Source organism: Dipodomys merriami, unplaced genomic scaffold (assembly GCF_024711535.1).
Source record: "Dipodomys merriami isolate MVZ:Mamm:240054 unplaced genomic scaffold, mDipMer1.0.p SCAF_21, whole genome shotgun sequence".
NCBI lineage: Eukaryota > Metazoa > Chordata > Mammalia > Rodentia > Heteromyidae > Dipodomys > Dipodomys merriami.
In genome coordinates this window covers 2,623,061-2,636,948 of record NW_027203493.1, presented here as the reverse complement: position 1 = coordinate 2,636,948, position 13,888 = coordinate 2,623,061, and the positions used below count along the sequence as shown (strand labels likewise).

Below are 13,888 nucleotides of genomic sequence, written 5' to 3'. Positions count from 1 at the left end.
ATATGGCAGAGGCCATGAGGCCTTCTTCCCTGTACTCTGCCCCTCAGAACTGTCCTCTCTCTGGGTCTAGGTGCTTTCATTTTCTACTCTCCACATGCCCACCCTGAGTTCTCCCAATCTACACTGCTCAGCATGTGCTGGTATGATCAAGCCCCAAACTTGACTGCTGCGAAGCTTCAAGGGATTAGGAGATTCAGCCTTTTGAAGCAACATACAAGATCCTTTTCCCTGGTGTGGGAGCTAGGAAAGAACTAGTATCGTCCATTTGTCTTTTCTTTTTCCTAGTTAACTGTCCTTGTTATGTCATGTAAATTCTGTTTCATCTAATATCCCCAATAATTTATGTATTTAGCATGCTGACAAAGCAGCAGATCAAGCAGAAGCTCCTCTTAAAGACCTAATGAGGACAGAACCCCTGCTGATCTCTAAAAAGATCCCTGGGCTAGGTGCTCCAGGGAAGTAATTAGGCACATTTAGTAGTCGATGAAGGAATGTAGTAGAAATCCTAGAAGGACAGGATCTAGGCCAGATTCAAGTGTTTAGGTACCATCTTAACCATTGCTGCTAAGGGAAATTCAGCAGCCGTCTAAACGCAGAGATCAAGAGGTTCCATTTACACGGCTAAACCCAATCCCAAACAGCATCCACTCCTTTGCTAATGATTCCATTTATTTCACTCCTCCAGTGACACGCCCAGGCATAATGCCTTGTGCCTAAAGACAGCGTCACAGAGGAGAGCAGACCCACTGGTTCCAGTGACAGGGCATGAGGATATGGTGTAGAGCGTCGCTCATTTTTTGCATAGCTTTGTTTTTCCTGTCTGTGTGAGAATAACCCGGGAAGCCGAGTTTGTTCATAGTCTGCACCTGTGAATAGACAGCATAGGAGACCAGACCCTGGGCCCGATACTCAGTCAGAGTGCCTCCCATTCGTATCTCTCCAGTCTGGTCCATTAATGTCCAGGATACAGGGGTTCCCTCAGGTCCCAAGACACAGGAGCTTGGGAAGCTCCGTAAACATCGCGCGATGAACTTCTGGCTCTTCTCATTGCCGCCATAAGACCAAAATTTATCCACCATGGCAGCATGAGTCTCATCCAAGGAGGAGAGTTTAAACATGTCTTGATTGCTATGGAAAGAAAGAAAGGAAAATATAGGAGCGGAAGGGTGTGTATTTTCTCTTACCTCTATTAGCTTGAATGAAAAGAATAGGGTACCCAGCAAATGTTCAGTCCTGGAGTATGGAGTAGCAGATGATGATAAAGGAACGTAAAGTTGTGGGTGAAGTAAGTGAACAGGAATAAATATGGCTGATGTCAAGACAGAGTGGTTTGTTTCTGATGAGAAGGAAGGTGGTGAAGGCTTTTAAGTAGACAGGAGCATGGTCTGAATTTTATCCTTTAAAAAAAACATGCCAGTCCTGAAGCTTGAACTCAAAACCTCACACTCTCATCTGGCTTTTTCCTCTCAAGGCTGGTGCTTACTTGAGCTATTTTGGCCTTTTCTTGGTTAACTGGAATTAAGAGTTTTATAGACTTTTATGCCCAGGCTGGCTTCAAAAGGCAATCCTCAGATCTCAGCCTTCTGACTAGCTAAGGTTGTAAGTGTGAATTATCAGAGCTCTGGCTCTGAGTTATACTTTTCAAAAAGATTATTCTAAGCTGGGCACCGGTGGCTCAGGCCTATAATCCTAACTACTCAGGAAGCTGAGATCTGATGACGATGGTTCAGAGCCTTCCTGAGCAGTAAAGTCCACAAGACTCGTATCTCCAATAAACTACGCAGGAAAAGCTAGAAGTGGCACTGTGGCTCAAGTGGTAGAGCATACTAGCCTTGAGTACAAAGAGACGCAGGGACAGAACCAAGGCCCTGAGTTCAAGCCCCAGGAATGGTCTTTCTCTCTCTCTCTTTCTCTGTATGTGTGTATTGTGTATGTGTATGCATGTATGCATAATTAATTCTAATTGTTTTATATTCTTGTTAAAAAGCCAGATTGAAATTCGGTAGTGGGAGTTCAGTGAGGAGGGGTGAGTAGTACTGAATGGATTTCATCACACTCACATGGCCTTTGGCTTGCCACCAGTGGGTGGTAAATTCTTTGTGTCCATCAGAGAAGGAATCAGTTTGTTGACTGTCTCCGACGTCATATATAGAAGGTTATTTGAATAGGTGACTTTGAAAGATTTAATGGTTGCAAAGTTTTGTATCACTTCATCCAGGCTGGACTGCGTACCTAGATGGATTTATAAGGCAACGCATTATGAGTTCATAAGAAGTCACATAAGGGTTTAAATACATTCCAGGGAGGAGCTTTCCAGTGGAGGAGAAAGTGTCATTAGATTTAAGTGAGAAAACCTTATGGTCACATAGTTGGGGTTTATGTAATTTTCCTGTCATGCATAAATTTAAACACACACACACACACACACACACACACACACACACACACACACACACACACACACACACACACACACACACACACACACACACACCAGCTGGGCACCAGTGGCTCAAACCTATAATACTAGCTACTCCTGAGGCTGAGATCTGAGGATCACAGTTCAATACCAGTCCAGGCGGGAAAGTCTGTGAGACTCTTATCTCCAATTAATCATCAAAAAACCAGAAGTGGTGCTAGGGCTCAAATGGTAAACTGCTCATTTTGAGCTGAAGAGTTCAGGGACAGTGCCCAGGCCCAGAGTTCAAGCCCCATGACTAACCAAAAAAAAAAAAAAAGCAAGAAAATTACATCAAAAACACATCATTCAGAATCATGTTTTTAGTGACCATTCAAAGGCTAGCACTGAGGTTTCTGGACTACACAAACGTGTCATTTTGAACATCAAAGATGATGTGTTATAAAAAAAAAAAATAGTAGCGAGTATCTACTGAGCCCAATTCTCTGAGTGATAGATTGTTGCAGTAATGAGTCACAATGTAACCATATTCCTTATAGCCACTCCCTGGATACATCTTTGCATTGCATCTGACCTGGGCTGTGTGACTTGCATTCACCAGTGCCAAGAGTAATTGCAATTCAGGGAGAGCCTTAAAAGTGTTGTCTCTTGGAACTTTCCCTGTTTTTCCGTTTGGTAATCTTGAGACCTGCATTACAAACATGGACCTAAGCTAGCATGCTGGAGACACAGGTCATCATCATGTTTTCATCACTGCCAACAACTAGCCTTGACTGACAGTCTGGACCACCATTCAGATGTGTGACTGAGGCCACCACAAAGCAATCAGGGTTGAGTCTATCAACTGCCTACGTATATCCTGAGTTACCAGCCGAGAAACTGCGTATGGAGCCCGATAGATTGATACAGTTAATGATGATGTGTGCTATGCAAGAGTTACTAACTGGAACCTCCCAATTAGCAGACACTAAACTCTTCCTCCTCACATCATTTAATTTGCCACTTGACTTTGCTTTTTAGGCATTGTGCTAGTGACATTATAACCCTTGATTTTTACACAGGTCACCTCAATAAAGTCGTACATATAGATGGTGTCTTAGAGAGCATGCTTGTAATCTTGACAATAAGTATGATCTGGGAGGTGATCTGGGACACAATGAGCTGTCATTCTTACTCTGGAATGGGAGGACAGTGGAGAATCACTCTTCTAGCACTCAATCATCCTATGGATTCTGGATATAGTTGAAAAGCAGGCCATTAACTCTTGGCAATGGGGCCAGGCGCCGGTGGCTCACGCCTGTAATCCTAGCTACTCAGGAGGCTGAGATCTGAGGATCATGGTTCAAAGCCAGTCCAGGCAGGAAAGTCCATGAGACTCTTATCTCCAATAAACCATTCGAAAACTGGAAGTAGCACTGTGGCTCAAGCAGTAGAGCGCTAGCCTTGAGCTGAAGAGCGCAGGGACAGCGCCCAGGCCCAGAGTTCAAGTCCCACAACCAACCAAAAAAAGAAAAAAAAAAAAACAACTCTTGGCAATGGGAATTTTTGTGCCTCTGTATGAAACCCATTCTGTGCAGTATTTGAAGATTCTACAGGCACACATATACACACACACACACACACACTTTGTAGACAGAGATGAAGCTGAAACTGAACATGGACTGCGAGTTATGGATCCAGAGCTTAGCAGAAAGAAATAACGCAGAGAGGCCACCAGGCTACATCAAGTGAGCTAGTTTCATCTTGTTCCCCCTTACTTACTTTGAATCTGAAAGTGCTGTCTCCAATTGATGACGTCTGGAGAGTCCAGGAATTCCTGACAGTTTTGAGGGTGCTTGGAGTAGATCTGGTAAGTATTGGTGTAGTGATCATGGTCATCTGTCATCGCCTGCAATCATTTGGAAAGGGAGTATAAAACGCCTTCCTTTTAATTTCTGATTGTATCGCTATATGGTTGGACATTGTACATCATGTAACAAAAATACTGGGACTTCCATTGGTGGAGCAGAATTCTTTTGGAGTCATAAATCATGAGCTGAGAGATCTGAGCATCCAACAAGATTATCCACTATGCATTTATTACATAAGCATTGCAAATCAAAGTCACAGCTATATGTTAATCATCCTCAATGGGAAGAAAAGTAGCTGATGAAGGAAAATTTCTGTTGCACGTAAAAAAAGTTTATAATTCAAATGCTTGAAGAACACATGAACTATGTTCACGATGGTATTAAATTTGATACATATAACTGAATTAAAATCTGTAGCTATGTATAATAAAAACCAAAGATGAAAACCAATTAGAAAAGCTTTCTTTGAAAACTGTGTGAATTATACTTGAGGAAAGGAAACATAATATTCAAAGAATACATTCAACGTATTAAATTCTAGATAAAATTATTCTGCCAAAAGAAGTAGAAACAAATGGTGCCATCACTAAGATAGAAATGTAATTCTTTTTGAAGATCATTGTGAAATGCTGCACAAAAATATAATCCCAAGTCAGCAGTGTATTTTCTTGGTCAAGATCATTTATGAAAGATCAAATCATTTTATTTCAGTGAAAGTTTGACCATGAAGGTGAATTTACTTAATCCGTTCTTCAGTGTAGTGATTTTTCAGTGTCTTGAATTCATATTAGTTATAATACCATATTTGTATTTTATGTTCTACTCGTTTTTATTTTATACCTTTTTAAAGTTTATAATTGACTTTTTTCAAGTCATAGACAAAGTTGAAAGTATTCATCATCTACACATTTTAAAATATAGTGCTGCATTTTTAAACAGTGAAAATGTGTTTTGAGAAATGAGTAAAGTGATTTGCCACATCACACAATATCACATGTTGTGTTTATACAAAATCAAATAGATCCCACGTCACTAGTTAATATGTTCTGATGGGACCACTGGATGTGGCCCATCATTGACTGAAAAGTCATTATGCAACTCAAAGCTGTTCATGTACATTGTGGAATATATAAGTCTAGCTCTAAGTAGTTTATACTTTTCTGCACAGTTAGGAATTTTCTGAAGAGAATATTTTATTATATCCACTCCATATTTTCCAAGAACAAAACACCTCTTAACTACAGTCACCACACTATACTGCATGTGTGTCTTAATCCTGTGACTCTTATTGAACTGTAATTTTTTTCCTTGTTGGTTGTGGGGCTTGCACTCAAGGATGGGGCGCTGTCCCTGTGTTTTTCGCTCAAGGCTAGTCGCAGTGCCATTTCCAGTTTTCTGGTGCTTAATTGGAGATGAGTCTCACAGACTCTTACCCTGGTTGGCTTAGAACTATGATCCTCACATCTCAGTCTCCTGAGTAGCTAAGATTACAGACACAAGCCACCAAGGCTCTAACTGTAATTTTGTATCCTAACATGATTCCAGTCTTCCACAAATGCTCCAACCTCTGATAACTTCCATATTCTCTCTGCTTCTGTGGGATCCCAGTGAGTACCAATGCCCTTTAATGCCATTAACACACACTAAAATTAAAACTGAATAAATGGCAAATCAGCTGTCTTCAGAGGCAGTGTGAAGAGGAAGGGCCGATGGGAAGGGTGAAGGAGGGTGAATGTGTTTGAAATACTTTCTTGGCATATGTGAAAACAGAACAATGGAACCTGTTGAAATCATTTTAGAAAGGAGAGAGAAGGTAGAGTGATAGAAGGGGTGGGTTTGATCTGGACACAGGCATGCATGTCACAATGAAATTAGCCCTTGTACAACTAACGTGTGCCAGTTTGTTTTCAATCCTTAAAAACAAGATCATGACGTTTTATCTGTGAATAATTGTATTAACTACATAGCTTCATCAATTTTAAGTCTTTCTCCTTGTTGCGTTTGGAAATTCCAGCCTTGTAGCTCAGCCCTTTGTTGCAGCCTTGCTCTGTGTTCTTTTTGCTCTTTCCAGGATCTCCCATTTGAAGGTACACATCCCCCTGCCGGTCTCACAAAAATAACTTTACCTGAGAGACAAAGCTTGGATGGAATCTCTACCAAGAAAAGCCTGGGACATTATCCTGAGACCTCTACCCCTAGCTTTCTACCGCTTAATCCTCTTTTCATTGGACTAATGTTCTCTACCTTGTATAGATCCATTCCTTCCTACATCAAGTTGGCATTCATCTGTCTTTTCCTCTAGGATGTAGGGAAGACAGGACCTTTTTGCCACTATGGTGATTCATGTTTGTGTCCACAAGTTTTGCCATCTCACCAGACATGTGGTAGGCTCATAGCACACATGAACACAGAAACATACGTGTTCCACATTTGGCACTTACCTGCTCCTGAGGGCGGATGACCACTGTATTAAAATCAGGCCATTTGTCTACAAGGGCCGTTAGCTTGAATGGGTTTCCATGGTTTATGTGGAAGACAGTACCATACACCTGCCGGACCCCAAGGAAGGGGACAAGGTAAGTTTATGCAGAAGGAATGTCAAAGTGCGCTGTTCAATGAGAAGAAATGTTTCTATGAAATTGCTGCATTTTGTGATAGAAAAGAGCTATCTTGATTATCTAAATCCAACAATCTGCATGTACTACTTTCCTTTTTCAACCTGAATTTGATGGACACTTTCTCCATCAAATGTGACTCATAATGCAAGGAGTAAAGACTCCAATATAATCAATCTTACTTTATTGTAGGATTTAATATTGTTTCCAGTCCTTTTCTTTCTAAGCTTTCTCCTATTCATACCCGGAGGCATACAACTAACTTTAAAAAAAAATCAAATTACCAAGATATGTTATTTTTCCCCATTTTATAGAATATGTGGTATAGAATAATACAAATCCAGAAATGGTTTTCTTTTAAATACACATACCACCCAGAGAGTTATACCTAGATTTCACCAGTATGGGCATGCCCTTTTTTATTGTTGATGAAAAATAAGAGCAAGAATTTGAATCTACTTAGAGTGTTTCTTGCCTAGTTGAGGATATAAGCATTTATGTTATTTATTGTACTCAACCCAAAGATTTCCAAACAATTGCAATGAGGTTAAGAAATGTACTAACAGCCTGCTTCCCACAGCAGCCCAATACATATTAAGGTTGGAGCAATTGGGCAATTGCAGTAAAAACAGAAAGCAAGCTAAAGTCAAGGGCACTAGTATGATGGTTAACCTCTCACCTGGCAAGTGGTCCGTTGGAATAAACACATTAAATGATAATATGTACCCTCAATTGATTTTGAAGAAAATCTCTGGGCAAAGTTCAAGGCTATTAAGGACTTGAAAGAGAACAAGGGAAGGATTTCTTTGGTCATCACCCAGACCAAAAAAAAAAAAAAAAAAAAGCAGGTGATCATATCATTCCTCTACACCTCATTATTGGTGGGATATTTATCAAATAACTCCGCATCCTTCTCTTTCTTTTTCCTTTCTTGGGGCTTGAATGCTGGGTCTGGGCACTCTCCCTGGGCTTTGGGCGCTCAAGGCTAACACCCTGCCACTTGAATCACTGTACCACTTCCTACTTTTTGGAAGTTCGTTGGAGAGAAGAGTCTCATGGACTTTCCTGCTTGGGCTGGCTTTGAACCATGATCCCTAGATCTCAGCCTCCTCATAGCTAGGATTATGGGGGTGAGCCACTGGGGCCCAACAGCATCCATTATGTGGTCTTTTTTTAATCAATGACAAGGACTTCATACCAAATATTAAGTAGAGATTTCTGCAAATTCAAGGGGAGTAACTATGGGATGGTTCCTGACATCAATGTGAATCTTTTTCACAGCAAGTTTCCCTGGGGTTCCCTCAGCATTTCGTTCTTATTGTCACCTTCAAGGACTCGGGGAGGCTCTTCACCAGAGCTTTCTCCAGCATCTGCAACATCTGGGCACCTTGCAACAACAACATGGTGGAAGAAAATGCCTTTGCCTAGAGATGACCAAGGAACATCCAGGAATGAGAAGAGCTGGAGTGAATTCAGCGACCAAAGTAGCAAGTGCTGTATTATGAGCCAAGTCCTCCTTTACTGGGTCTTCCTGGACATCCTCATCGACTCTGAAGAAAGACAAGATGGGGTAGAGGGAGCAGAAAGCACAAAGATCTCTTTCTACATTTCTCTCAGCCCATGCTTACTCTTGAAGGAATTCCAGCTGGTTAGTTTTCACTTCAGATTCACCTGTCTACTTTAAAGACATGTGTCTCCTGAATGTTAGTTGGTGTGGGTGATTATCCTAGCTCCTTTAGGAACAAGCTGTGTAACCCTGGGAACACTGCTTAGCCTGTCTGTGCTATGTTTTCATCAAAGGTAAATGGGATAATAGCACTGACTTCATAGAATTTTCATGAGCAATACATGGAGGGCCTACATACAAGATGCTCAGGGAAGCTTTAGCTATATAGAAAGCACTGATGACATTGTTTGTTCCATTACTATGATTACTCTCCTCCTCCTGTTCCTTCTTCTTTTCCTCACTTGGGTTAAAATGCTGAGTATTGTTTAGATGAGCCTTGTTTTTGCTCTTTCGGTACTGAGGAGTAACCCCAACCTTGTACCGTCTAGATAAGCACTCTGTCACTTGAGCTACATTTTCAAGATAGATTATCAATGACTTTGTCCAGTCCGGCCTCAACTTGGAATCCTCTTACTTCTGCATTTTGGGTTACTCAGATTACAGGTATGCACCACCATGCCCATTTTATGCAATGTCTTCACGTTAGGGCATTTGAACATATTCTAAACATAGATAAAGGCCCTTCCTTAAAATTATTACTAAATTATTACAAAAGCTGCTGCTTTTGTCCTGCCACTAAGGCTGGCTTCATTTTTCAGCCCAACATCATCTCTTAGCCTCATTTTTGGATCTGTGATGCATATTGTAGAAATTAGTAGGGAATAGGCAAACAATGCTTTCAGTTATTTTAGGTGAGGATAGGGCCTTGCACATATGCCTGGGCCGGCCTACACTAAGATCCTAAGAGCTGGGATCTTGTCATAGTTGGGCTGACAGGAGGAAGCACAATGCTGGGTGGTTGTTTGAAATGAGGGTCTCACCAACTTGTTGCCTGTGTTGGCTTTGAACTATGATCTTCCTGTCCTCTACCTCCTGAATAGCAAAGATTATAGAAATAAGTCATTCTACCAGCCTTAACTTTGCTGACCCTTGCTCTTTTCTTCTTGTATAACAAAATTCTAGTATCTAGAAATAAGAAGAGATCATGTAAAATATAACCACTAATAGGGCAATGCAACCTTTAACACATTCATGTCAAACACGTAGGCATAGTACATAGTACGTATGGACATTTGATAAAGCATTAGAGATGGAAAATACAGGACCTAAAATGCAACATATAGAGTCTAAGTACAATTCAAAAGAGAACATAGGTAAACACAAATATGATGAAGCTGGAATTACAGGTTAAAAAGTTACATCATAAAATGAGCTTGTATGATGTAAATGAACAATTAATCTGGTCTGTTTTCTGTTACTTCTTCTCTGACTTTGAGCTTAACTATCTTCTCACCAGTCATGCAAAGAAATAAAACAATGCATACCATATGATGTAACCAGAAAAATTAATTATAATATTTACAGCATCTCTACATAGTCGTTTCTCCATTTTCCCACTTGTTCCCAGAAAGTCTCAATCCTTCTTCATTTATATACTAGTTCAGGCCCAGACATACATTTCTTAAATTATATTTGCTCTTTTCCCTGTGCCCACACATTCTAACCATAAATAACTAAATGTGAATATTCTGAGTTGAGTCCTTTGTCAATCCAGGGGCTTGAACTCAGGGCCTGGGTGCTTTGGACTTAAGGCTAACGCTCTACCTCTTGAGCACAGCTCAACTTCTGACTTTTTGTGGCTAATTGGAGAGAAAAGTCTCAGACTTTTCTGCCCGGCGCTGGCTTTAAACAGCAATCCTCAGATCTTAGCCTCCAGAGTAGCTGGGATTATACCAGCTCCTGGCTCAATGACTATCTTTTATTCTTAAAAAAAAAAAAAATGCTAGGATGTTTCTTTCAAGTATACCACATGATTTTAAATGAGCATAAAAGTGAGTTCCCAAAGTGAAACCAATCAATACCGGTTTCATGTATTTGTTTGCGTGGGGATATTTGGGTTTGCTTACTTGTTTTTGTCAGAACAGCCAAAATCTGTTCACTTAGCGTGAATCCTACACACAAAACAATTTCAATGCCTGGGTCTCTCGCGTCATCCATTTGACCCTCAGTCCTGTCTATGACCCACACCTCTGCTGCTTTACGACATCACCTGAAAAGCTGCAGCCACACCAGTCTCCAAGGACGTCCCTGGGATCCCACGTCTAGGAAAAAAGATTCCCTTCCAGTGAGATCAGTTCAGCAGCCACGGGAGAATGAGAATGAGGAGTCGTGGTGTGCGTCCTCCCGGGTCTCTGAGCTGAGGCTTGCAATCCGGACTTTGCACGGAGCTGGAAGGATGTCTGGAGATCAGCTCCAATGGCAGCGAGTCAAGCTCCTATTTATTGCAGGAGTCGGCTCTACAAAGCCAGGACGCTGCCACGGGCCCTTTGAATTTCTCTCCCAAACACTGCCCTGCTCTTTGTCCCCACTGTGCAAACCAAAGCTGTATGAAACCGGCATCTGGACACTGCAAGGAGGATCCGGTTGAACTGGCCCTGTCTGCTCCCTCCCCTTCCTGTTCTCAAGCGTCTCAGTGGCAGGGTTTGTTGATTGGAACGAGGTCTGATTTGCATGGTTCCCTACTGACTCTTTTCTCTTACAAACAGACAAAAGAGGAAAGTATTTGCTTGGAGCTACTGATGCTGTTAAGATCTTTTGTTGTTGTTGTTGTTATTAATTATTGTATTATCTTTTTTTGTTGGTTGTGGGGCTTGAACTCAGCACCTGGGCACTGAGGTCCCTGAACCTTTTTGTGTTCAAGGCTAGCACTCTATCCCTTGAGCCACAGCACCGCTTTTGGTTTTCAAATGGTTTGTTGGAGATTAAGAGTCTCATAGGGACTTTTCTGCCTGGGTTGGCTTTGAACCTCAGATCTCAGCCTCCTGAGTAGCTAGGTTGATAGGCATGAGCCACTGGCGCCGGCTAATTATTTTATTATCTTTAAGTAGTAGCTGTACAGAGGGGTTTCAATTCAACATGGCAGTTTGTGAACTCAAGGCCTCTTCCTCAGTGTCAACCCTTTCATCATTCTCCCCCATCTCTTCCAACCTAGCCCTTCCCCTCAACTTTCCTAGCTCCATTTTCACGTATATATTTAATAGGATGACTGCATTCTCACCTCTTTTTTTTCTTCATTTATCTACTTCTCCCCCCCCCCATTCCCCTTGACCTTATCCAGCTTCCTGGTATCATTTTGTTAGGCTGAAGGCTGGTCAAAGGAGTTACATGATTGAAATTCTTCCCTGCACATATCACACATACTTAATACATTTGTGCACATATGCCTGTGGCCCTCTATACGCTTACTTACATGTTTGTAAATTAGATCTAACTTCCACATCGAAGAAACACACATCTTCTGTCTCTCTGGGCCTGGGTGACTTCACTTAACATCTTTTTTTTTTTTTTTCAGATCCATCTATTTTTTTGCAAATGGTGAAATGCCATTCTTCTTCATGGATGAGTAAAACTCTGTTGTATATCTGTACCACATTTTCTTGATCCATTTGTCTACTATAGGGTATCTGGGATATTTCTATATGGTGCTTATGGTGAATAGTATAGCAATGATCATGGTTGTGCAAGTAACTTTATTGCATCCTAATCTGATATTTGGATAAATGGGTAAAGGGGTATCACTGGACCATACGGTAGGTCTTCTATGTTTGTTTGTTTTAAGGAATCTCCAAACTGATTTCCATCGTGAGCACACCAGCTTACATTCCCATCAACAGTGTATTAGGGTTCCTTTTCCTCCATATCCATACCAGTATCTATTTTTTCTATTTTTTTTGAATTATAATAATATTTATTTGAAAGAGATGGAGTTTTAAATTAGATTGACAAAAAAGTCAATATATTCAGTTTTGCTCATGAATTGAAAAAGCAATTTATTTCTGAGAGCTAAATTAATATTCAATTTTGTATACATTGCTGTGTGCATACTGAAATGCATGCACATATACATACATAAACAGCTGAAATCATTATATATATGGAATATCTTATTGTATCTGTTCATCTACCATTATATCTTCACATTATAACCAGATGGTTTTCTCATTCTTTGTATTCTTGATGGTGGCCATTCTTACTGGGGTGAGATGGAATCTCAGTGTTGTTTTCATTTTTATTTCCTTTATGGCCAGGGATGTTAAGTGAAGATCCTTCTTTCTTTTAGAATAAGCTAGTTCCTCTCTCCTGCTAACTTGGAAAATTCAGTTAGCAATAATTTGGTGAGAAGACCTGTTCATCTCACTTTTATAAAGAAAGAAACTGAGGTTAGTGTGGTGAAGTTAGAAGTACTTAAGTCCTGAGCATGTTCATTCTTCAATTTTTTAAATTATAAAATGTAGGGAGCTTCTTTCTTCAGTTTTTATTAGATTACATCAATTATACAGAGGAAGATTTCATTGTTCAATTTCCACATGTTTACAATATGTTCCCAACAACTTCACCTCTCCATGAATTCCTTAGGTTTAGATTTTCTGTTTCATTTATCATATGTTTTTGTGCCAGGACCATGCTGCTTTTATAACTATGGCTCTGTAGTATAATTGGACATCTAGAACTGAGAGAGAACAAACATTGATCTTTTTTTCTAAGGTTACTTAGGCTATTCAGCACTTTTTTGTGCTTCCACTTGAATTTTAGGGTCCATTTTTTTCTTTTTGTGAAGGGCACTTTGACGAATATTGAATTAAAATTTGTTATAGGAAAACTCTCGAAGATGTAAGCCTAGGCAGGTGTTCTATTAATAGGATTTTACTCATTCAGGACCTAAGAACAGGAACTGAAAGTAGAAATGCATGAAATTAAAAAAAAAAAAACTTCCATCCATCAAAGGAAACAATAAGCAGAATGAGGAGAGGACACAGAGTAGAGATGGGCTATTTGCTGGATAAGAGATTAATATCAAAAACAGAGAGCTAAAAAGAAATGCACCAAAAGCACAAATAATCCAGGTAATAAGTGAGCAACATGAGTTAACCAGTCCTCCGAAGAAATACAAATGGCCGATAAACAACACAATATTCAACATCCTGAGCCGTAAAGGATACGTGAAGCCAAACTACACTAAGATTCCATCTCATTTTAATTAGCGCAGTTAGTATCAAGAAAACAAAGAACACTATTATTGGGGAGGATTCAGACCCTCAAACGCTGCTGGTAGGAAAGCAAACTAGTGAAACTGCTAGGAAATCAGTATGAAGTTCATCAAAAAGCTTAAAAAAAAAGTAGACCTTCCTTATAACCCTATTATACTATTCTTGGGTACCTATCGAGTATAAATTAATGTACAGGAAAATGTAAATGAAAACCACATTGAGATATTCAT

At 40.3% G+C, this 13,888-nt stretch overlaps 1 protein-coding gene across 3 annotated transcripts; it reads right to left on the bottom strand.

The window, feature by feature from the left end:
- Nucleotides 1–651: 651 nt before the first annotated feature.
- LOC138833869 (glycine N-acyltransferase-like) lies at nt 652–10,987 on the bottom strand. Of its 3 annotated transcripts, none has more exons than XM_070032264.1 (6): nt 10,661–10,987; nt 8,210–8,434; nt 6,711–6,818; nt 4,181–4,307; nt 2,061–2,232; nt 652–1,128 (listed from the first exon to the last, which is right to left on the bottom strand). In XM_070032264.1, the coding sequence occupies exons 2-6, from the start codon at nt 8,285–8,287 to the stop codon at nt 726–728; spliced, it is 888 nt and encodes a 295-aa protein (XP_069888365.1). In that variant the 5' UTR covers nt 8,288–8,434; nt 10,661–10,987; the 3' UTR covers nt 652–725. The 3 variants fall into 3 exon arrangements, with proteins under 3 accessions (XP_069888365.1, XP_069888367.1, XP_069888366.1); XM_070032266.1 differs by having other exon boundaries at nt 8,210–8,308; XM_070032265.1 differs by lacking the exon at nt 10,661–10,987 and having other exon boundaries at nt 8,210–10,644.
- Nucleotides 10,988–13,888: the final 2,901 nt, after the last annotated feature.

What these genes read in the sequence shown, in the direction of transcription:
- LOC138833869 (XM_070032264.1), bottom strand. Translation starts at nt 8,287, where the DNA reads ATGTTGTTGTTGCAAGGTGCCCAGATGTTGCAGATGCTGGAGAAAGCT. An exon ending in TCATCCGCCCTCAGGAGCAG is followed by an intron (nt 4,308 to 6,710) that starts GTAAGTGCCAAA and finishes AAATGATTGCAG; the next exon opens with GCGATGACAGATGACCATGA. An exon ending in GGTGGCAAGCCAAAGGCCAT is followed by an intron (nt 1,129 to 2,060) that starts GTGAGTGTGATG and finishes TTCTTTCCATAG; the next exon opens with CAATCAAGACATGTTTAAAC.